The sequence below is a fragment of the Bos taurus genome, chromosome 13 (genome assembly GCF_002263795.3).
Source record: "Bos taurus isolate L1 Dominette 01449 registration number 42190680 breed Hereford chromosome 13, ARS-UCD2.0, whole genome shotgun sequence".
NCBI classification, from domain to species: Eukaryota; Metazoa; Chordata; class Mammalia; order Artiodactyla; family Bovidae; genus Bos; species Bos taurus.
This window is the reverse complement of record NC_037340.1, coordinates 60,190,832-60,213,215: the sequence shown is the minus strand read 5'-3', so window position 1 is coordinate 60,213,215 and position 22,384 is coordinate 60,190,832. Positions and strand designations below refer to the sequence as shown.

The following is a 22,384-nucleotide window of genomic DNA, read 5'->3' as shown; positions in this document are numbered from 1 at the left end:
TGCTCACCCCCAAACAACATAACTTCTTGGACAAATTATCTCCATTTTTCCCTCCCTCTCCATGCTTGCTGCTGCTAAGTCGCTTCAGTCGTGTCCGACTCTGTGCGACCCTAGAGACGGCAGCCCACCAGGTTCCCCTGTCCCTGGGATTCTCCCTGCAAGAACACTGGAGTGGGTTGCCATTTCCTTCTCCAATACATGAAAGTGAAAAGTGAAAGTGAAGTCGCTCAGTAGTGTCCGACCCTTAGTGACCCCATGGACTGCAGCCTACCTGGCTCCTCCGTCCATGGGATTCTCCAGGCAAGAGTACTGGAGTGGGGTGCCACTGCCTTCTCCATGCTTACTTTTAAAAAAATAATATTATTATGGTGTTCTTCACACACACACATTCACACAGCATAAATAATAGTATAATAAAATCTGTGTTTTTACTACACTCAAGAAAAAAAATACAACCCATATGGTTGAATCCTGTGCACCACTGACCTGTCCCCAGCCCTGGAGAGACTCTTTAACACACCTCGTTGTAACTGTCTTTGACAAGGGTGGTCAGAGGACACTTCTGTGTCCTCAGCTTACTCTCCGTCTCAGCAGCAGTCACCCATATGGCCACTCCCTTTTTCTGGAAGAACTTCCCAGGTATACCCTCCCCTAGTTTTTCTTCTCCCCTCCCTATTCCTTCCCCTTCCCCTCCCATCACCCTCTATCTGATTCCTTTTTCAGGCTTCTTGGGGGGCTCTCATGCCCTAATCCTGGGTATTCTGTCTGTAGGTCACAGGTGCCTAACTGGGGACCACAGGACCTGTGAAGAGAATTCAGGGGGTCCATGAACTTGGGTGAAAGAATAATTACATTTTTCTTTTTTGTTCACTAACCTGTAATAAAAATTTGGCATTTCCTTCAATTACAAGCCAAGGTCCAAAATCATAACACTGTTAGCTGATCCTACAACTGGGCTTCCCCATAGCTCAGTTGGTAAAGAATCTGCCTGTAATGAAGGATCTCCCCAGTTCAATTCCTGGGTTGAGAAGATCTGCTGGAGAAGGAATAGTCTACTCATTTCAGTATTCTTGGGTTTCCCTGGTAGCTCAGATGGTAAGAGTCCACCTGCAATGTGGGAGACCTGGGTTCGATCCCTGGGTTGGGAAGATTCCCTGGAGAAAGGAAAGGCTACCCACTCCAGTATTCTGGCCTGGAGAATTCCAAGGACTGTATAGTCCACGGGGTCGCAAAGAGTTGGACACAATTGAGCGGCTTTCACTTTTAATTATGAGCAGAGATTCCAAATCATAACACTGTTAGCTGATCCTGCAACTTCATTACCAACAGAAATCACAAGTATTTCCTATCACAGCATAGATATTACAGTGTCATAAAATACCAATCATGACTTCAGAATATTGGACATTCTCAAACCCACCACTGGGTAATGTTACAACTACAGCGCATTATAATCACAATGTCACTAGGTGTTCTTATTTTATGCATTTGAAAGCAATATTCTGGACTTCTCTGGTGGTAGAGTGGAAGAGGAAGAATCCGCCTGCCACTAAAGGGGACATGGGTTCAATCTCTGGCTCAGGAAGATTCCACACGCTGCGGAGCAACTAAGCCCGTGTTCCCCAGCTACTGAGCCTGCAAGCTCTAGGGTCCACAAGCCACAAGTACTGAGCCCTCGTGCTGCAAGTACTGAAGCCTGTGCGCCTAGAGCCTGTGCTCTGCAACAAGAAAAACTACCACAATGAGAAGCCCACATACTGCGACTAGAAAGGAGCTCCTGCTCTTCACAACTAGAGAAGAAAAGCCTGCAGGCAGCCACAAAGACACAGTGCAACCAAAAAGTATGTAAATTAAAAAAAATTTTTTAAGTAATATTCTGAAAAAGTATCCATAAGCTCCACCCAGGACCAGCAGCCCAAGTCCCCAAACTGAGACCCAGAAAACTTGCCTAAGGTCACCAGCTGATGGCCTGGGTTCCAAGACTCCCTCCCCAGGGGGCTTCTCAGGTCTGCACAGCAGGCCTGGGGCCTCAGGGTAGCTTGGGGTCCTCTCTAGTAATGGGAACCCCCTAAGCACTCTTATTAGTCCCCTATTTGTTCTGTGGCTACAAATGGCTGGGTGGGCGAAGGCCACCCACAGCTGGGACCCATCACCGAACTTGCATGCCCACTCGTGGGCTCTAGGATGGTAATCTGGGCAAGAAGGGCCTCAGTTCAGCCAGCCTGCAGCTCTGATGAGTAATGTCAGCCTGTGTGTAGGGGTTGGGTCCAGCCCAGGGCTCAGGCACCAACTGGAAGGGTGGGAAGGGAAAAGTCCTCATGGAGAGGAAACCCCAGATGGGATCTGCCCCAGCCCCCCAGCCCCACTCAGGATTGGACCTGCCCATTCTCTGTCACCCTCCTGCTGGTAAACTCTCAGGCCTGAGATGGGAAAGAGGGGCCCTGCATCTCAGCCACCTGACACCACCCACCCCAACACACACCACCCCCGGCCTGCAAAGAGGCTGATCTTTGGCCCTTGAGCTGCCCACTTCTCGCCTTGGCCCTGAGTTTGGTTCTGGCTCTGCTACGCCCAAGTGTGGGCCTCTTAGCAGTTGAAGGCTGCCTTTCCCTGAGCTTCACTTTACCAACCTGTGACACAGGGACAGTAAACCCTGCTTCTTTTGTGGGAGGGAGCATTTGAAAAGGGCCTTGAAGGAAAGGAAAAAGTTTTGATAGGCAGAGCCTGGGGGAGAAAGGAAGGAATTCTGGATAGAATATAGCTGAGCACATAGGCAGGAGAGTCTCAGTGGCCAAGGAGATTTGCTGAAGTCTGCTTTTTTCCTGCATTATCTAAATGAAAAAGACTTCATCTGGTAAATGGATAAGCAATTGTGGCCCAGTCATCCAATAAACTCTACTCAGCAATAAAAAGGAATGAATTACTGATGCATTCAACAGCATGGAGGCACCTCCAATTAGACTGCATTGAAAAAAGCCAGACTTAAAAGGCTACAGACTGTAGGATTCCTTTCATATGACTTTCTGGAAAAGTCAGAATCACTTGTTGCTAGAGGCTGAGGCCCAGGGGTGGGGATTCACAGCAAAGGGACACAGGGGAACTTTTGGGGGGTGTTGGCAATATTTTGTATTGTGTGACAGTGGTTACATGATGATATACATTTGTCAGACTCATAGAGCTGTACATTAAAAGGGTGAATTTCACTGTATGTAGACTATATCTCAATATAAAATCCATCAACACAAGGTTCTATAAAATGTCCCATATAAAATATGTGTTATAATATGTATTATATATAAATATGGGCTGCCCTGGTGGCTCAGATGGTAAAGAATCTGCCCGCAATGCAGGAGACCTGGGTTCGATCCCTAGGTTGGAAAGATTCCCTGAACAAGGGCAGGGCAGCCCACTCCAGTATTCTTGTCTGGAGAATCTCATGGACAGAGGAGCTTGGCAGGATACAGTCCATGGGAAACGTATGTTATAAATGTGTTTCCTCAAACTAATCCCTCACCTTCTGAGTTTCATTTATGTAGTCAAGAAATTATTTTTGAGTACCTATTATATGCTAGATCCTGTTTTAGGTACTCAAGAATAAGGAATGAACAAAACTGGCAAGCTTTCTAATTCCAGGACACTTCCATTGACTATATCAGTTAAATTCCAATAGTGATGAGCGCTACAAAGAAAATAAGACAGGGTAGTGAGTGGGGTCAGGGGCTTGTTTAGCCACAATGGCAGGGAAATGCTCAGCAGAGGGGGTCATCTGAGCTGAGCCGACGTGAAGAAGCCAACTATGGGAAAGTCAGGAGGAAGGGAATTCCAGGCGGGAAAGGCAGTACAAAGGCCTTAAGGTGGGAATGTGTCTGGTGTGTCAGAGAATCAATAAGATCAATAACAACGATATGTCCTGCCTGTCTCTTTTGTAGAAACGGTTCAGATTTGGGGAAAAGCGTTTTGTCAACTACAGATAAAAGCCAAGGCAGAAAGAAAGAGTAGTGCCTTATATATGGTGAGCCTGGGTTTGAATCACAGCTCTTTAGCTTAATGGCTCTGTGACCTTGGGCTATGTGACCTGGCTATGTGACCTCTACCTCTTTGGGCCACTTCTCTAGAATGCAGATAATCGTAGCTCCTATCTCCAGACGGTAGGGAAGATTCCAGGCATGATCCATTTAAAAGGCCTAGAGCATGATTACGTAATTGACACATGAAAAATTCTGGTATGTCTGTAAGTCTGTATCAGGGGTTACCAAGCAGCTGTTGAAAAGAACGAGGTCGACCTTCATCAGGAGTGGACGTGAAAAGATGTCCCAGATACACTCTTGAGAGAAAAAAGCAGGATACAGAACATTACCTACAGTGTGGACCCCTTTGCATGTAAGAAATCCCAGCTGATGTGTTTCCACGTGAACTCAGACAAAGGTCTAGGAGACACAAACTGGTGACCGCGGTGCTTTGCTTCAGGGAAGGCGATTACAGTGGTGGTGATGGTAATGTTTTGTTTTGGTTTTTTATATTCTGTATCTCTAAATTGTTTCTATTCTAAAAAAACCAGAATGAGATTGTATACAGGCATGCTTCATTTTATCATGCTTTGCAGATATTGCCTTTTTTCTTTTTCTTAACAAATTGAAGGTTTGTGGCAACTCTGTGCCAAGCAAGTTTGTTGGTTCCATTTTCCCAACAGCATTAACTAACTGCATATCCGTGTGTCATATTTTGGTAATTCTCACAGTATTTCTTTTTCATTACTATTATATTTTTATAGTGATCTGTGATCAGGCATCTTTGATGTAATTACTATGAAAGATTACGACTCGCTGAAGGCTCAGATGATGGTTAGCATTTTTTAGCAATGAAATATATTTTAATTAAGGCCTGTACTTAAAAAAAAAGACACAATGCTATTGTACACTTAATGGACTACAATATAGTGTAAAAATAACTTTTGCAATGCACTGGGAAACTACAAAATTCATGATTCTCTTTATTGCAATATTCACTTTATTTTCAGCAGTTTGGAACCAAACTCTCAATATTTTCAAGGTCTGCCTGTACAGATATAATTACTGTAATATTGAAAAGCCAGTATGTCAGCCAGGCATTCTTAACAGCTATTCCTGGATCCCTGAGGGATCTGTGAATAGAATTCAGGGAATCTGTGGACTTGGATGGGAAATAGTTGTGTTCAGTTTGTTTTTTTATTTTGCTCATCTCTAATTGAAAGGCGCTTTTCCTACAGTGATGAATGTAGGCCACAAATTACTGCAGCGGTGGTGCTGCGCGTGACTTTACCAGCAGACGTCACAGATAATCCCTTGTCTCACTCCAGGGGTTGTGGACATTCATGACATACTGTTTATACTTATTACAACTTCAGAATGGTGGAAGGGGGACTTCCTGGCAGTCCAGTGGTTAAGAATCCATCTTCTAAGACAGCGGTTGTGGATTCGATCCCTGGTCAGGGAACTAAGATCCCACATGTCATGGGACAACTGAGCCCACACAGTGTAACCTCTGAGCTCACATGCTCTGGACCCACAGCTAGAGAAGCCCAAACGCTGCAATGAAGAGCCTGCACGCTGCAAGACCCAGCAGAGCCACACAAAAAAAAAAAAAGACAGCAAGTACTAGATCCACCAGAGGTCTTGTTATTTAATAGACTAATACAGAAGTACTATATGACTGTATCACACATCTGCTCTTTTTTCTTTTAATTTAGTTGTTAATTGGAGTATAATTGCTTTAGAATGTTGTGTTAATTTCTGCTGTACAACAATGTAGATCAGCTCTATGTATATATCCCTTCCGTCCTTACTCTTCCTCCCGCCCCTGCATTCCACCCCTTTAGGTCATCACAGAGCACCGAGCTGAGCTCCCTGCGCTATATAGCAGCTTCTCACTAGCTATCTATTTTACACACAGTAGTGTGTGCTACTCTCTCATCACACATCTGTTCTGAAAAATATTTGATATCTGTATCTCAAGGCAATTTGTTTCCTTTGTAAATCTACGCATACACACTTAATTTTTTTTTTTTTTTTTTGGCTGCACTATCTTCATTACTGCTTGCAGGCTTTTCTAGTTGCGGTGAGTAGGAGCTGCTCTCAAGTTGCAGTGTGTGGGCTTCTCATTGCAGTGGCTTCTCTTGTGCAACACAGGCTCTAGGCGCCCAGGCTTCAGTAGTTATGACACGAGGGCTTAGCTGCTCCAAGACATGTGGAATCTTCCTGAACCAGGGTCAAACCCAAGTCCCCGGCATTGGCAGGCGGATTCTTAGTACCTGGACAACCAGGGAAATCCTGAAGCATGTAATTATATATGTTTAAAGACATTCTTCTGAGAGAGGCTGTAGATCTTTATCAGATGCCAGAGGGACCCAGGGCACAGGAAAGGCTGAGACTCTGAAAACCCCTCCTACACACATCTCTGCACGAGTGGACACTCAGTGGGCCACTAACTCTGGGTGCAGGGCCTTTGCTAGCAATTCTTCTGGAGCTTGGAGGATGTCTGGCAGTTTCTAGGTGTTCCATGAATATTTGTTAAGCTGAATGAATGGATGGATTGGACATCTCCCCTTCTGAAAGAGTTAGCTCTGAAATAAACCACCCCATGTAGATCTGTGGTATAGCCACTGGCAAACAGAACAACAGGAAAGGAGAGAAGTGCTTTTATAAAACCATGGAACCCCAGCCTGAGCTGCTTCATGGCTTGCCACTTTTCACCTTTGTGCCTCCACTTCGCCATCAATAGATGGAGTGGTAACAGTACCACTATGTGGGGTTGTTGAAGAGGGAAGATGTGGACCTCGTAGAAAAGGGCCCGAGCAAATGGAGGCTCAGACACATAGAGTCACTTCCCTGAGGTCACCCAACAAGTTGGCAGTTGCTGGATTCATATCCAGTTCTGCTGATTTGAGAGGCCAGGAGGTCAGGTCCGGTGAGCAAGAAAGAAACTCTAAGCATATACCAGCAATGAATAGGCTCCTTTTCCCCTGCTTCTAGTCTATACCAATACCAGCTCACCATTCCATACCTTGCATCTTTTTTCTTAATGTAATTTGGAGATTGCTCTATGTTCATCCAGATGAACTTGCCTTGCTGTTTGAAGTGCCCCACCGTTTGCTCCTCTGGTCCCCTATCGCTGGGTCTGCAGGTTCATTTCCAGGCCTTTGCCATCACATCAGGGCTGCCGGGAACATCCTGCCCACTTGTCACTAAATCCCTCTGCAAGGCTGCTTGGGGATAAATCCCTCAAACCATAGCAGCTGCTTTAAAGGATAAGGACACTTGAGATTTGGACGAACTGCTCTGGGCAGAGGGTTGTGTCTGTGGTTCGCACACTGTGTTTGGAAGAGGGATGCCAGGGTCTGGCCATGGAGCCAGGGTGTTATCTACTCAAATCCTCCAACACACATCCACACACCCCAATCTCAGGAGCTTCCAAAGCTTCTCCTGTCAGCTCTCTTCTGACTTTAAGGTCTGCCCACAAGTGTCACCTCCTCTGATGGCCACCCCATCAAAGGTAAGTGCACCCCCAGCCCTACGACACCTGCCATGACTGTGGTTTCATCACAGCATGTCACGTGTTTGAAATCACTGCAGTCGTTTCCTATTCGCCTCTCTCCCCCCATGGGAATGTCAGCTGCAGGAGGACAGGCGTGCCCTGTTCATAGCTATACCCTCTGTGCCTCAAGCAGTGCCAGTAGCTATACCAACTCAGTAACAAATAAGAGGGGCTCAGTAACTATTTTTTTAAAAAATCAAATAGGTCTGTTCTATGGAGAAGGCAATGGCACCCCACTCCAGTACTCTTGCCTGGAAAATCCCATGGACGGAGGAGCCTGGTAGGCTGCAGTCCATGGGGTCGCTAAGAGTCAGACACGACTGATCGACTTCACTTTCACTTTTCACTTTCATGCTTTGGAGAACGAAATGGCAGCCCACTCCAGTGTTCTTGCTTGGAGAATCCCAGGGACGGGGGAGCCTGGTGGGCTGCCGTCTATGGGGTCACACAGAGTCGGACACGACTGAAGTGACTTAGCAGCAGCATGTAAAGGGCACCAGATTTCCATGGAATATTAGTTTAGGGGCTAGAAATAAGTTTGGAGACTCTGACTCAGGCCCAGCTGCCCCCTGGATCCCTGTGACAGGCATGGCCAGAGGGGTCAGAGAGTTTGGAGAGACCACTAGTTCAAGGGCAGGAAGGAAAGGGGAAGCTGGAGGGAGGGGAGAGGAGAGAGGGAGGCTCACAGCAAGGGAGAGAGCCAGCTTGGGGCATCTGAAGGAGAAAGTTCTAGAAACCTGACACAGTCTTGGGGCTCATTTGTCTGTTGAGCTAACTCATTCAGAAGTGCTGGGACCCATGCGGGGCACTAGAGGGTGAGCTGTGACTAGAGGAGGCTCGTTCCTGCTCCAGAGGTGGTGCCAGGCATTGCCCTGAGGGCCTTATTTGGTCTGTTTAGATCTTGACTGTCTCATTGCCCCCATTTCACGGCCAAGGAAAAGGAGCACAGAGAAGACGAGCCCGTTGCCCAAAAAAAAAAACAAACTCACAGTTTGTGAGTGGCAGAGGCTGGCTGGGGACCAGGCCTTCACGGCTGCCACCAGTTCAGTGGGCTGCTTGTGGCCTCTGGACTCCAAGGCAGCCCCAGTGATCTCCTCCCCTCCCAGTTCTCATGCCCCCGTGTCATCAGACTGGCCAGTGTGAACAACAGGATACTGTAGACATGGTGGTGGTGAGCTGGGCTGACATCATCACACTGTGGCAACATCACTTCGTGGCTTCCGCTTTCTCCCTCCTGAATCTCTTGCTCTGGAGGAAGTTGACCACCATGTCCTGAAGACCCTCAAGCAGCCCTGAGAACCATCTGGAGAGGAACAGAGGCCTCCCACCACGGGCCAGTACTGCCCTCCCAGCCCTATGCTGGGGCCACCTTAGAGGCTGATCCTTCAGTCCCAGTCGAGCCTTCAGGGGACCACGGCCTCAGCTGACACTCGAGTATAACTGCATAGAAAAAAGGCCCAAGTCAGAACTACCTTATTAAACTTCTCCCGATTCCTGACTCCCAGAAACCGTGAGAGATAATAAATGTTTGTGGGTTCAATTAACTTGCGGAATGAAAGTGTGAAAGTGTTAGTTGTTTGGTTTGTGTCCGAATCTTTGCGGTCCCATGGACTGTAGCCCACCAGGCTCCTCTGTCCATGGGATTCTCCAGGCAAGAATACTGGAGTGGGTTGTCATTTCCTTCTCCAGGGGATCTTCCCAACCCAGGGATCTAACCTGGATCTCCTGCATTGCGGGCAGATTCTTTACCGAGCCACCAGGGAAGCCCAGCTTGCTGAATGCCTTAGGGTGTCTTGTTCTAGATAAGTACTGTCCTGCTTTCGCAGAGGTCACAGAGGTCAGACACTCTTGCTCACAGGCGGCCCACCCTTCTTGCCGGGCACATCGCATCCCACCGTCACCTCCAGGCTATAGTTTCCCAATGGAACTAACTAGTTTCATTTTACCAGTGGAACTAATGTTGTATCTGTGGACTTGACGGTCAAGGTCGGCCCCTCCTCTGCCCATCTCCAGCCCCTCCCATCCCCTTGGGCCCACACAGGCCCTGACCCCTGGGCTCAAGGCAGAGGGGATTTGTCTTGTTTTTTTCAAGCAGCCAGGCCCAGCCTTCCTCGGCTGTTTTCCTCCCTGCAAAAGATTCTGTTGCTTTCCTTCTAGGTCAGGGCTCAGTGGAGCGAGTGGGCAGGGAGCCAGGGCTGGAGAATGTCTTGCACCAACAGCCTGTAGAGGAGGGATGCGCTTTTCAGCTCTTAGCGTAAGTTGTAATTCCCGGATTCCCGGCACAGGCCTGGCTCCGCCACGCTTCCAGCTGCAGTGTTGAGTCTGGCGTGGGCCTGGCGCACGGCACTGTCAGGCGCTGGTTCCACCACTGCGTTGCTGTGTCCTTTCTGGACCAGTGGCAGAGCTTCTCTGAGCCTCAGTGGCCTCATCAGAAAATGGGGCTGACTGATTCCTCCTTGCAGAGGGGCTGGCATGGGCCCCTCTGCCGCCTGGATGTGGGTGCTTCTCGTCAGCTGGGGCGGGGCAGCCAGGGCCTTGGCCTCAGCTGTCCCTTTATGGTTGTCTGTGTCCAAACTTTGATCTTGAGAGGACTGTCAACAGTGAGGCCCAGCACATGAGTCCTTCTTACTCTCCCAAGTGTAGGAGCCGGGAGTTTAAACAACAGGGTGACGTTTCTTGCAGTTGCTTGCTCCCCGCCACTTGGGCATCAGCCCTTACCTGGAGTGGGACTGTGTGTCCATTTTGCTTGGCAAATGTCTAATTCGTGCTTATTATGTGCTTGTCACTGTCCTAGCCACTATGTGTGTTAAATCCCTGTTGCCACCCTCTGTGATAGGAGATACTATCAACCTATTTTACAGATGAGGCACAGAGAGGTTAAGCAACTTGTCCAAGGGCAAGTCCAGGCTCTCTGGGAATGATTCTCTTAGGCTACACTTCAAAGCTGGCATGACTGAAGTGACCACGTGACAGCACTTCCCCTCCATCACCACCCCAGCTCCCCCTGGGGGAAGGGAGTCAAGTGCACTCTAGATGGAGGGAAGCCTTACTGGAGTATCTCCGCCAGGTAGCACCAGACTTTCCTGTCTGAGGAACTCTGGTGGGTAACTCTGCCCTCATCTGATCTTCCTCTGCAGCCTGGAGGAAAAGAGCGATTGCTTTCCACTTGACAAATGAGTTTAAACCGAGACCCAGAGAGGCCGAGCGTTACCCACAGCTGGTAAGTAAGGAACTGAATCCAATGGCTAAGCTCTTTCTGCTCACTCATCACTGGTGGGCGAGGCTGACCCTGAAGACAGGGTGACAGGGATAGGACCAAGGTCAGGCAAGGAGGAGAGGAGCAGGTCCAGATGTCCACAGCCACTGCCCATCACTGGGGGTGGGACAGAAAAGTGGCCATGTCAGTTTCCGGCACCCCAGAGCCTCAAGAGCAGGGCAAGATCTGGGGAGGTTGGTCTCATCTGGGCCACATTCTCCTAACTCTCTGCATTCCAGCCACTGTGAACATTTTCCACTTCCTCGAAATCCCTTTGTTCTGTTCTACCTCAGGGCCTTTGCACTTGCTGGTCCCTGTGCTTGAAATGTTTTTCCCTTCTTTTCCTTGCCTAAGAACTCCTAATCTACTCTTCAGATCTCAGCTCTGTTCTTCTTCCTGGAGCCATTCCTCCATCAAGGTTGGGCCCCTTATTACTTACTCCTTGAACAGGTGAGCCCCTTCTTCACAGCATGTATTAATATCATGAATAATCAGTATACATGAGAAATTACCAGGTTAGTGTCTTTGCTGCTGCTTCTGGAGGCGAAAGACCAAGTCTTCCTTGCTTACTGTTGAATTTTCATCATCTGCATGTAAGTGACTAGCATGTAAGCTCACGGTAAACATCAATGGCTACTGCTTATGCTTAATCGCTCAGTCGTGTCCGGCTCTTTGTGACCCCATGGACTGTAGCCTGTCAGGCTCCTCTGTCCATGGGATGCTCGGGGCAAGAATACTAGAGTAGGTTGCCATGCCCTCCTCCAGAGGATCTTCCCAACCCAGGGTTAGAGAACCCAGGTCTCCCGCACTGCAGGCAGATTCTTTACTGTCTGAGCCACCAGGGAAGCCCTACCATCAGTGGAACGGGTGATTAAGCACGTGGAGGAATGAACACTCCACCTGGCAAATTAAGTTCAGAACGGTGCACACAAGTGTGTGCACACAATCCCAGAGTTTCCTAACTGTAAGGACACATGGCTTTTTCATGAGTTACCTGACTGTGTGTCCTCTAACCACTAGGGAGGAGAAGTAAAGTTGTCCCTGACAATGACCCCAGGGTGAATGTAGTCAAGTCACTCCCCCCGCCCAGGGGAGTGTACCCATCTGTAAAATGGGTAGTAGGGAGAGGCAGTCTGTGTAGTGATTAAGAGTGTGAGGTCTGGAACCAGCTTGCCTGGCTTCAAGCCCACCTCCCTCACCTCCCAGATGTATAAACTCTTTGGGCCTCAGTTTCCCCACAATAAGTGGAGATCATAACAATCCTCACCTTTCAGGATGTCGTGAGATTTAATGAGTCATGTTTGTAAAACACGTGTACTAGTGCCTGGCTCAGAGACAGTACAGTGTGTGGAGTCTCTACAACAATGCAGGGGCTCCAGAAGACAGAAGAAGCGACAGCAGAATTTCTGATTTCCCTACAAGCAGATGTGGTGACAGACACACTCCCAGACTCAGCAGGCACTGGCTATTTGGGCCTCACAGCAAACTCAGGCACGTGCTTACCACATCCCCAGCTCACGGATGGAAAACCTGAGACTCAGGCTTTTCCCATATTTGCAGAGCTATAAATCTCACAGACACAAGGTTGGGTGAACAAAAGCAAATTGTAGAAAGAGATGGACCGTGTGACCTCTTATACAGAATGTGAGAGGGACCTGGAGTAAGGGGTCAGCAACACAGAATTCACGGTAGCTATCTCTGGTCAGGGAGGGAGGTAGGAGTGGGGCGGGGGCTTAAAGGGATTGGTAAAGTTTTGTTACTTAAGCTGGGTTTTAGGGACAAGAAATTTCATCTGATCTTTCTCTATACCTTTTCATCCGTTTGAAACATTTCAGTAACCATTTAGAATGCACAGAATGAGCAGCAAGGAAATAACCAGGGGATAGTGATGACAATGATTTTTTTTCCCTCTGCGTCTTCACACAATTCCATATTTCTGAATTTTTGCACTCTGAAAATTAGTCAAAACCTGAGGAAAACAACTAGGGCTGTTGGCAAGAGGTAGAGCTGGGATTGGACCCCAGGTCAGCGTGACTCTGGAGGAAGAGGCCCCAGCCCCTCATCTGCAGCCTCTCTCCAGCTCATCTCTTAGCCTGGGGGGCCCACTTACAGCTTTTGCAGAGATTTCCTGTGGGGGTTCCCCTCAGCTGCCTGGGAATCACCTTCCTTCCTTCAGCCTCATTTAGCAGACCAACAAGTGCTAGACTGGAGTCAGGATCGAAGGGCCACAAGTCTCCGCCATCCTAAGCTTCTGAGGCTCTGTTTCTCTGTCCAAGGGACATAGTTTCACTTTCAGCCTCAAGCCCCAGGCATCTCCTCACCTGCCTGCCTACCCCACCAGGTCTCTGCATGCTTTACTTCATTTTGTCCTCACCTGAGGTGCTTGGTTCCACGCCCCACCACTTTGAAGAAGAGGAAACCGAGGCCCAGGGAAAAGAAAAAGGGACTTTCCCAAGATCACACAGGCAGGATGCAGAAAAGTTGGCATTCCTGTGCTGATTCCGAGATGGATTCCTTTCCTGGGCCGAGCATCCTCAGTAAGTTTTCCTTTCTTTCTTCCTTCCTTTTTTTTTTTTTTTTAAAGATTAAAGAAAAATGTGGACCATTTTTAGTCTTTATTGAACTTGTTGCAATATAGTTTCTCTTTTATGTTGTGGTGTTTTGGCAGCAAGGCATGTGGGATCTTAGCTGAAAGGCGAAGTCTTAACCACTGGACTGCTGGGGAAGTTCCCCCAGTGTGTTTACAATAGCTGGATTTCCTGGGCTCTGTCAGACACTGTCTTCAGCCCCGCCTGTATATTAATTCATTTAATCTCCATGACAACCTGCAAAGTGGCTTCTACTATTGTCCCTGTTTCACAGACAAGAAAATTGAGGCACAAACTGGCAAAGGGAGAACACACAGCCAGCAGGCAGCGGAGATGGGATTCAGATTGAGTCAGTGGGACCCCAAGGCTCATGCTCGGTTTCTGTTGGATTTACCCTGGTACAAGGAGAGAGGTTGTAACAGTGAGGATGCCTAGATGGAGGTTTGCAGTCCGCTCAGTTCTCAAGGGCTGTCCTTGAAGACTGAGGTGCTATGGGGATCTTCTCTGGCAGAAGCTCTCCTTGGCTGAGGGCCTCCTGGGTGAAGGGGAAAATCTAGCCCCTGTGAGTTTCCCCTCTGGCGGCCAGGGGCCTCTGTTCCCCAGGCTGGGTACCCAGGGACCCAGGACACAATGGATGGGTCTCGTCAATTAGCCAGGAACTGGTCCAAGTGCTGAGAGTGTGGTTTCTGGCATTAGACAGTCTAAGTGTGAACATGACCCACTTTTCCTGGTCATGGGACCTTGGGCAAGTCACCTCACCTCTTGGTGCCTCAGTTTTTTCATCTGCGAATGGGCAAGCAATCTTCCTTTATAGACTCATTGTGAGAATTCAGTGCAATCATTCTCACAAGGCACGAAGGACAGTGTCTGGCACACAGGAAGGGCTTCATAAACGCCAGCCCTAGCTCCTGGTCTGTTTCTTTATCCTACCCTCTCGCTGGGAGGCAGCATTTTAAATTCCACTTTGCAGAGGCACTACTTGAAGCAGGTGGCTTCCCCCAGGCCCACAGCTGGTTGGCAAGCCCCCCTGGGACATGGCCCCTGATTCAGGCTCCATACTAGGCATTTCAGAGCCAACTCCAGGGCTAAGCAAACACTCAGAGGCCAGAGTCTAAGCAGAGGTTCAGGCTTAAGGGCAGACCTGGGGCCTGTTTTCTCACATTTCCCGCTCAAGGAGCAAAGGGGAGAGAGGATCTGTGTATCTTCCAGCCCAGACTGAGCTCTGGAGACTGGGAGGAGAGGGTCAGAAGTATAGGGCCGGCCGGTTCCTCTGGGGAATCCCACGTGAGGGGCCGTGCTGCCGCTGCTCCCTGATCATCCCTAGGCCCAGGGCATCTGTGCCAGCTGTTTCTAGGCTCCGTTCTTGGAAAAGGGAGAAGCATTCTTCCAAGAAGCAGATGCTGTTCTCCCCACCCCCTTCCCCAGGCCCGAACTGTCTAGAGGAGCCAGCAGTGAGGTTAGGAAATCAAACCCCAAGACATTTTGTTCGGCAACCGAGATCCATTTCTTGTTTGGATAACCAAAGGCCGAAAATGCCAAGAATTTACGGGCAGCCTGGGGAGGCCAGGGCAGTTGGGAGTCCTGGCCAGTTTGGGAGGATCTTGGGCTGGGCCAGGACCCCACGCTGTGCTCCCGCTGGATGCGCTTCTGACCCACATCCAGCCAGGCAAGGCCTTACGACCACTGGGCCGAGGGGCTGAGTTATTCTGAGGTTTGACGTCAGGGTCCTGGAGAGAACAGCAGAGGCTGGGGGGCTCCTGTCTAGCCCTTGACCCTTCTCTGATTGGCTTTGGGCACAGAAGGGGAAGAGAAGGAGGCCCCAGCTGAGCCTAGCTGGGAGTGGGGTGCTGGCCATAATGCCTGTATGTCCTCCAGTGTGGATGGAGCATGCAGACACCCTGGGAGGTAAAGGCAGGAGAGATGGATGGCATAGGAGTGGGCGGACCAGGGCGAGCCTGAGTGCGAGACAGGGAGAAAGCTGAGGAGATGCCAGCCAGACAGGAGAGAGTATGAGAGTGACAGACACCCGCAGACTTAGAGAAGGTGAGTCAAGCCACCGTGAGAGCCGCAGGACAAGAGACAGAGAGACAGAGAGAGAGAGAGAGAGAGAGAGAGAGAGGCGGAGATGCACAGGAAGACAAGCAGAGAGGGCTAGCTGTTCTTGGTACAGACGAGAAAGTAGAGGGCTCCCAGGTTTGGGGGTTCAGAGTCTGCCCCACTCCTGGGACCCTGGAGACCCAGCAGAAGCTCTGCTGCCCTCAGGTGCTGAAGGTGGGACAGGAGCCTGGGGACTTGTGTTTCCTCACACTTCTCATGCAATGAGGGCTAAGTGTGGCACTTCCTGGTTGAGAGGCCCCTGGCCGCTGGGGGATGACAGGACAGGAGAGGGTCTTTATTAAGCACCTGCTCTGGGCGGATGCTTTCCGGGCTCTGCCTCTCTTAACCCCACATCAAATGTCAGTAGGTGCTTTCCCTCTCTTGTCTCACACACACAGCAAGTATTCCTGAGTCTGTGGTGGACTCAGGAGCCAGGCGCTAACCACTGGAAGGCACAGCCCAGCAAGGGATGCCTGCTCTCCAGCTGGCTCTGCCCCCCACCCCCCATTCCCCTCAACATTCCTGCTGCAGCTCTTCACCCAGATGAAGGAGTGGAGCAGAGCCAAGAGCTGATGTGCAGCCCACCGAGCTGATGGCTCCAGACATGAGTCACTGGGGCAGAGGCTTCCAGGAGGAGGGGGAGGGGGAGGAAAAGGAGACCAGTGGGAGGAAGGGAAGGGGAGCAGTGTGTGGAAGGGAGTGAGGAAGGGGGAAAGGGAGCAGGGATGGGGCATCCCCATGCACCCTGAGCACAGGCGGAATAGCTGGAAGAAGAGAGTGGGTATTAGGGAATTTGGGATTCTGGAAGGGAGCACCCCATTGTCTCAGATCTGGCCTCCCCTACCTCCTTCACACCCTCCAGAGTTGTAGGAGGAACACAGACTTTGGAGAAGTGGACTTTGGGTCTCCCTGCTGTGCCATTCTGGCAAGTTCCTTCCCCTCTCTGGCCTCTCAGTTTGCTCATCTGTACACTGGACTGGGAACAGGGAGAGGGGTTGGGGCCACGAGGGAGGGAGGCTCTTCTCTGCAACTTCCCAAATGAATGAGACTTGCTGAGAGTTTGGTCTGGAAGGCCAGTCTTCCCCAGGCATCCCCGATGGCAATGGTGATGAGACTATTTTAAAACTCATTTTTTTTTTTCTAAGAGATTGTAGCAGAAGCCAAAAAAAGGCCCTCAAGTTTCAAAGACCCTGAGATAAGCCCAGACCAAGAGAATGCCTGAGAGAAGAGCCAGAAGAAGGTCACGGTCACAGAAGGTAGCAAGTATTCTTGACTGGAGTGAGAGAGATGACTGTCCAGGTGCCTCATACCCCTGAGCCAGGGGCCTTGTGTCTTATTTCAGAAGGAAGGACTCAAGAATTTCAGGATTTGTCTTTTTTTCCAGGGAGAGTTCCTCATGGAAACAGCCAACATTGATTGAGAATTTACTGTATGACAGGTGCTGGGCCAAGGACTTCATATGCGTTATCTCATTAAACCTTCTTAGAGGTAGGTAATGTTGTCACTATTTTATCGGCGAGGAAACGGAGATTCAGAGAGGTGAAGCAACTTGCCATAGGTTACACAGTTAGAAAAGGGCAGAATGAGTCTCGAATTCAAAAAGTTGGGCTCCAGAGTTGGGGCTCTCACCTTCCAGGCTGTGCTGCTGCCTAAAGAGGGGACGGGACCCAGAGAAAAGTGACTGCTGATGGGGTCTGACCTTGGGGCAGGCTCCACTGGCACAGGGTGACCTGGAAGTAACCCAAAGACTAAAGGGCCTGAAGGGAACATTCAACCCAAGCATACTCAGGAGATGGCAGGACAAACCTCTGCTTGGACCCCAATAGAGACTGGGTAAGACTGGGAACTGCAGAGAACACCAGCGTGGACAAGTGACTCTCCCTGCCCTAAGCTACCTGCCACCCTTGGATTGACCAGGACCAGCGGTGCAGGGCTCCGATAGAGATGATGCTGAATTAAGTAATAGCCAGTTGAGCTACTGTACCCCTGCCCAGGTGAGTTACCCATGCAGCCGAAAGGGTGAGTTAGCGGTCTCCCTGATCCTCGCAGCCAACCCTCTACCATACTATTGTTGTATCCACTTTGAGGAAGGGAAAACTGAGCCTTGCTCATCCACAACCACGTGGCAAGTAAGTTCTGGGGCTGGGATGTAAACTCAGGTCCACCTGATTCCCACATGGGAATTCTTTAGCCCCACAGTGCTCCATGGTGAGCCCTGCCCGGGATTATCAGGCTATGTGGACAGATATCTGGGGAGGACACTCCACTGCCAGATGAAGAGGTGAGCTGAGCGACCTCCTAACCTGAAACCCACTGGTTTAAATCCATCATCTGGCTCAACCAATGTTATTCAAGCACGAGGCACCCAGGGGAGTTGAAATGGATGAGAAGGTGAGGCTTGGGGTAGAGAAAGCAGGTGCAAGGTGAGAGCAGTGTCCAGGAGAGAGGTGACAAGAGCCAGGGCAGTGAGGAAGACAGGAGGATGAGCTGAGAAGCTGAGGGGATAGGATGGATAGGATCTGCTGCCTGGGAGTGGGGTGGGGTTAAGGACATCCCAGGGCCACAGATTACCTGTTGGCTGGGTGGTACTACCTTCAGCAGAATAGGTGGGGGGTGGGGAGGGAAGATCTCAATTTCAGGCGGCTTTGGAGTTGAGAAACTGTGAGCCTTCAGAGGGGAGGTCGGGAGCCCCTCAGACGTTGGTTTGGTATCATCATGGGGGTGGGGGGAGATGGTGCTGCGGGAGTACTGGGAGGGCAGCCCTGGGGGTTGTGCCACAAAGTATGAGAGGAAACAACAAACAGAGACTCTGCCCTGGGAAACAGCAACATTTCAGGAAAAGGGGAGGAGCAGGATTGGCCTGAGAGATGGGAGGATCACTGTGCATCCATCCATTCAACAGACATGCATTGCATGCCTACTATGTGCCAGGCACTGTTCTAGGCCCTGAGAACCCAGTAGCAAACAAAACAGACTGGCCCCTGTCTTCTTGGAGCTCACAGACCGAAAGAAATGTTTTTAAGAACAGGTGGTAGTAGGTGCTAAGGGAGGAAACCAAAGCTGGGTAAATGGACCATAAGGAGGGTGGCTATTTTAAATGTGGTGGACAGGAATGGCCTTTCCGAGGAGGTGACGTTTAAGTAGCAGACCTGAGGTGCGTCAGGAGTGAGCCACATACATGTCTGGGTGAGGGGTGTTGCAGCTAGCAAGGATTTTCACTCAATAAGAGAATAACTAAAGAGAATGGGAGCCCCAGGAGGGTTTTGAGGAGAAACTAACCTAGCTTAGGTTTTAACAGGACCCCTCTGTCTGCTGAATACAGAATGGACTACTGGGGTCTGGGTGGAAATGGAGCTTAAGACAGCAGTTGTGATGACCATCCAAGTAGGAGATGGAGGTGGCTGGTCCAGGATGGAGGTAGGGAAAGCAGTCAGAGTGGTAGATGAGGACTGGTTGATGGAGACAGTTTCTGGAAGGATGATATTGGTTAGCGATACTAAATTTGCCAAGAGGTCAAGTAAGATGAAGACTGAGCCGTGGCCACTGGATGTAGGAAATGGGAAGTGGGAGGCTACTTAGGAAAAGGATGGGATGAAGGAGGAAGTAGAGGCAGAGCTTGTAGACTTCTGAGAGCCAGGCCAGAAGTCAGAAGGTATAGGCTGGAGAAGGGTCTTGTTCTGTCTCCTCCTCCTTCTCCCCTTCCTCTTTCTTTCTTTCTTTAACATGGGAAATGCAATTAAAGACTGAGAGGAAGGAACAGCCTAAAGGGAGGAGTTGTTAGAGACACTGGAGGAATGGTTTGTTTGAGGAAGTTCAGGGGTTGCAGGGGATTCGACCCACAGTTGTGAAAGAGTGACTTTGGTCCATGGAGGAACCCTTCCTCTGAGTCAGAGAAAGGCCCTGGGGACTGGTGGGTGCATAGGTGAATCTGCAAGTGTGGGGTAGGCCCCATGTCTCTTTGAAGTAGGAGATCCGTGGTCTGGTGAGAGGATGGGCACAAAGTGAAAATGGAGGCTGAGGAGGAGACGAGGCTTGGCATGACCCTTACAGGACTGGAAACAGCTGCCTGAAGACACACAGATTTCAAGGCAGCATGGAGCCCTCTGGGATCCAGTGTATGAGGCCAAGAGCTCCCTTGAGGGGGGACCTAAGCATGGGATGGTGGTGGCTGTAAGTGTTGCAAGGTAGGAGGGGCAAGTAGACAGTGACTATGAGAAGATGGTGAATAGGAGGCTCAGGAGATAGATGGTCAGGGCAGGAATGAAACAGGAGTTTAAGTGTGTATTTGAGTATGTGCACAAATCAGCTTGGTTAGATAAGTGTAACTCTCCACTTGGGAGATGGTCAACCCAGGGTATGCAGAAGGTCATCCTTTAGAAAACAGGAGGAAGCCACTGGAACTCTAATTTATGTGATTTCATGTTATCTTCTTAAAGTTTTCATTTGTGTCATACCTTGTACATATTATATTAATAAGGTGCACAAATACTAAATAAATATGCACGTACTGGGGGAGCGAAACATTGTCTGCTGACCAGGCAAACAATCTGAACAATTTGAACCATGGGATAAAGAGGGACTGCTCCCCATCTTGGACATCATAGGATGCTTTCCTCACCCCACCCAGGGCTGAACCTGCTTTGTTCACCTCGGTTTCTTGCCTAGAGCCTGGCACGCAGTAGATGCTCAGAATATCTGCTGAAAGAATGAGGGCAGGGGATCCTAGAGTGGCCCTGGCATTGGGCCAAAATGGCAATGGGGTCCTCAGCCCCCTCATCTCTGCCACCCCATATCCAGTTCATCAGCAGAGCCCATTAACTTCCCCTTCAGAATATACTAGTATCTGACTGGCCACACCCCCTCCTGCTGTCCTGTCTCACGTCACGCCTCCATCACTTATTGCCTGGTCTCTACCTTGGGCTCCCAGCATCAAATCTGTCCCTTATAGTCTATTCTGTTAAAACTAACTCAGGTGTGTCTCACCTGCTCAAAACCCTGCAATGGCTCCTGTGAAGCTCAGAGGACGAGCCAAAGTTCTTCCGGTGGCCCTCAAGGCCCGGCATGGTCTGCCCTCCCCTCACCTCTTGGATTTTGTCCCTCAACCCTCTATTGCCCTCCTTCTCTGCTCCAGCCATGCTGCTGTTCCCCAGGCACCCCAACTACATTCCCACCACACAGCCTTTGCACTTGCTGGTCCCCCTGGAAATAGCTTCCCCCTAGAAACCTTCCCAGGTTGCTTCATCACTTCACTTGTTCTCTGGTCTCAAACGTCACCTCCTCTGAGAAATCCTCTCTGATTATCTGACTTCAAATAGCCACCTCTGGCCACCCCTTGCCTTTTTCTTTCTCACTTTGCTTTACCTCTGACAGAGTACATATTGTTCATCCCTTTATTGTCTCTTTCCTATCCTGGTCCGGAAGGGAATGTACTCTTCTGCTTACTGTTGTATTTGCTGCTCCTAGGACGGGACTGGTCCACACTGGAGGAATGAATGGCAGTTGGGGAGTTAGGTTTCCAGTTCTGTCTTCTCCCAGTTTGTCGTGTGGCCTCAGGCTCATCTCTGCCCCTCTTTGGGCCTCATCATTCCAATATGTACAATTCAGAGACAAGGGCCCTATTAGCCTGGCCATCTGTGTCCAGGGCAGGGCTCTGGGGTAGATGCTCCACCTGCTGTTCGCTGCCCTCACCCCCCTGCAGACCCAGTCCTTACCTTCTGCAGCCACTGCGTGTTGTTCTCCAGCATTTTTTCCAGCTGTCGCATCCGCTGGCTTGGCCAGTCTCCTAGGTTCAGTGTGGCCGCCGGGGAGTCCCTCTGGAGACTGTTAGAGCCCCCAAAGGCCTCGGGCTCAGGTGGGCAGGGCTCAGGCTCTGGCAGCACGAAGGTGTAGCTGCATTGGCCGTGCTGGACTCGGTGGGCCCGGCGGCGCCCAGCGGCCTCCTGCCCCCTCCGCTGGGCCACAGTTGTAGAGGCCACAATGAGAAGGAGGCCACCCAGCAGCATGGCTGGTGGGGAGGGCATCCAGAGATGTGGTGATGGCGAGGGGTGTTGAGTCAGAGCCTTGGGGCTGGGCCTGTCCACCACCTATCTCTGTGCCGTTTGCACCCGCTGCTGGCCAACAGTGGCCAGGCTTGCCTGCACAGCCGCCGCAGCTGCAAAGCCCTGTTTGGCCAAGCTCTGTCCAGGCGGCTATTTATAATTGCTCCAAATACCACAGCTGCTCCGCTTCCTCCCACCGCCTCACGCTCCCGCCCCCAGACACCCCCTCACCTCTATTCTTCCCTCTTTCCCTTCCTGCCTCCTCGCGCGTGTCCGCACGCTGCCTCTATGTCCCTGCACTGGCTTGCTCTGCCTGCCTCGTCTCCGAGTCCTTTTATGATCCAGTGGAGGCCTGGCCTCCCTGCCAGAGGGGAGGAAAGAAAACAAGACACACACACGCGCACACACACACACACACACCAAACCCGCAAGCTTCCTGCTTCGGGAAACCAAAGGCAACTGAATTCTCTCTTTCTGTCTCTGTCTTTCCGTCTCTCTCTCTCTCCAACCTCTCCTCGCAAGGCTGAGATCTCAAATTTCAGCCCCCAGCGCCTTCTCTTTCTCCCCCCTCCACCTACCCCTTCTGATTTCGTGTTAGCCTTGGAACACAGCGGAGTGACCTTAAACAGAGCAACGGGGAGGGGGGCAGAGGGGTGAGGCTGGGGAGGAGGCAGCCAGTTCGATCTGTTTCTAGAGACAGAGAAAATCCTTGCAAGGCTAGGGAAGTGGGCGCCCCAGCCAGGCTCCCATCCTCACTTCTCTCTTGGGGCCTGGATGGGCTCCGGTGCTGTGATAGAAATGGGAGCGTGTTCTTGTCTTGAGGCAGATAGCGCTGC

At 50.4% G+C, this 22,384-nt stretch overlaps 1 protein-coding gene across 1 annotated transcript in view; it reads right to left on the bottom strand.

Moving 5' to 3' along the window:
* The window catches only part of ANGPT4 (angiopoietin 4), a 43,744-nt gene extending 21,671 nt beyond the window's left edge, over positions 1 to 22,073 (bottom strand). Inside the window, 1 exon segment of the mRNA NM_001076483.2 lies at positions 21,222 to 22,073. Within this exon segment, the coding sequence (NP_001069951.1) occupies positions 21,222 to 21,530 (309 nt within the window). The 5' untranslated portion in view covers positions 21,531 to 22,073.
* Between the last annotated feature and the right edge of the window lie 311 nt (positions 22,074 to 22,384).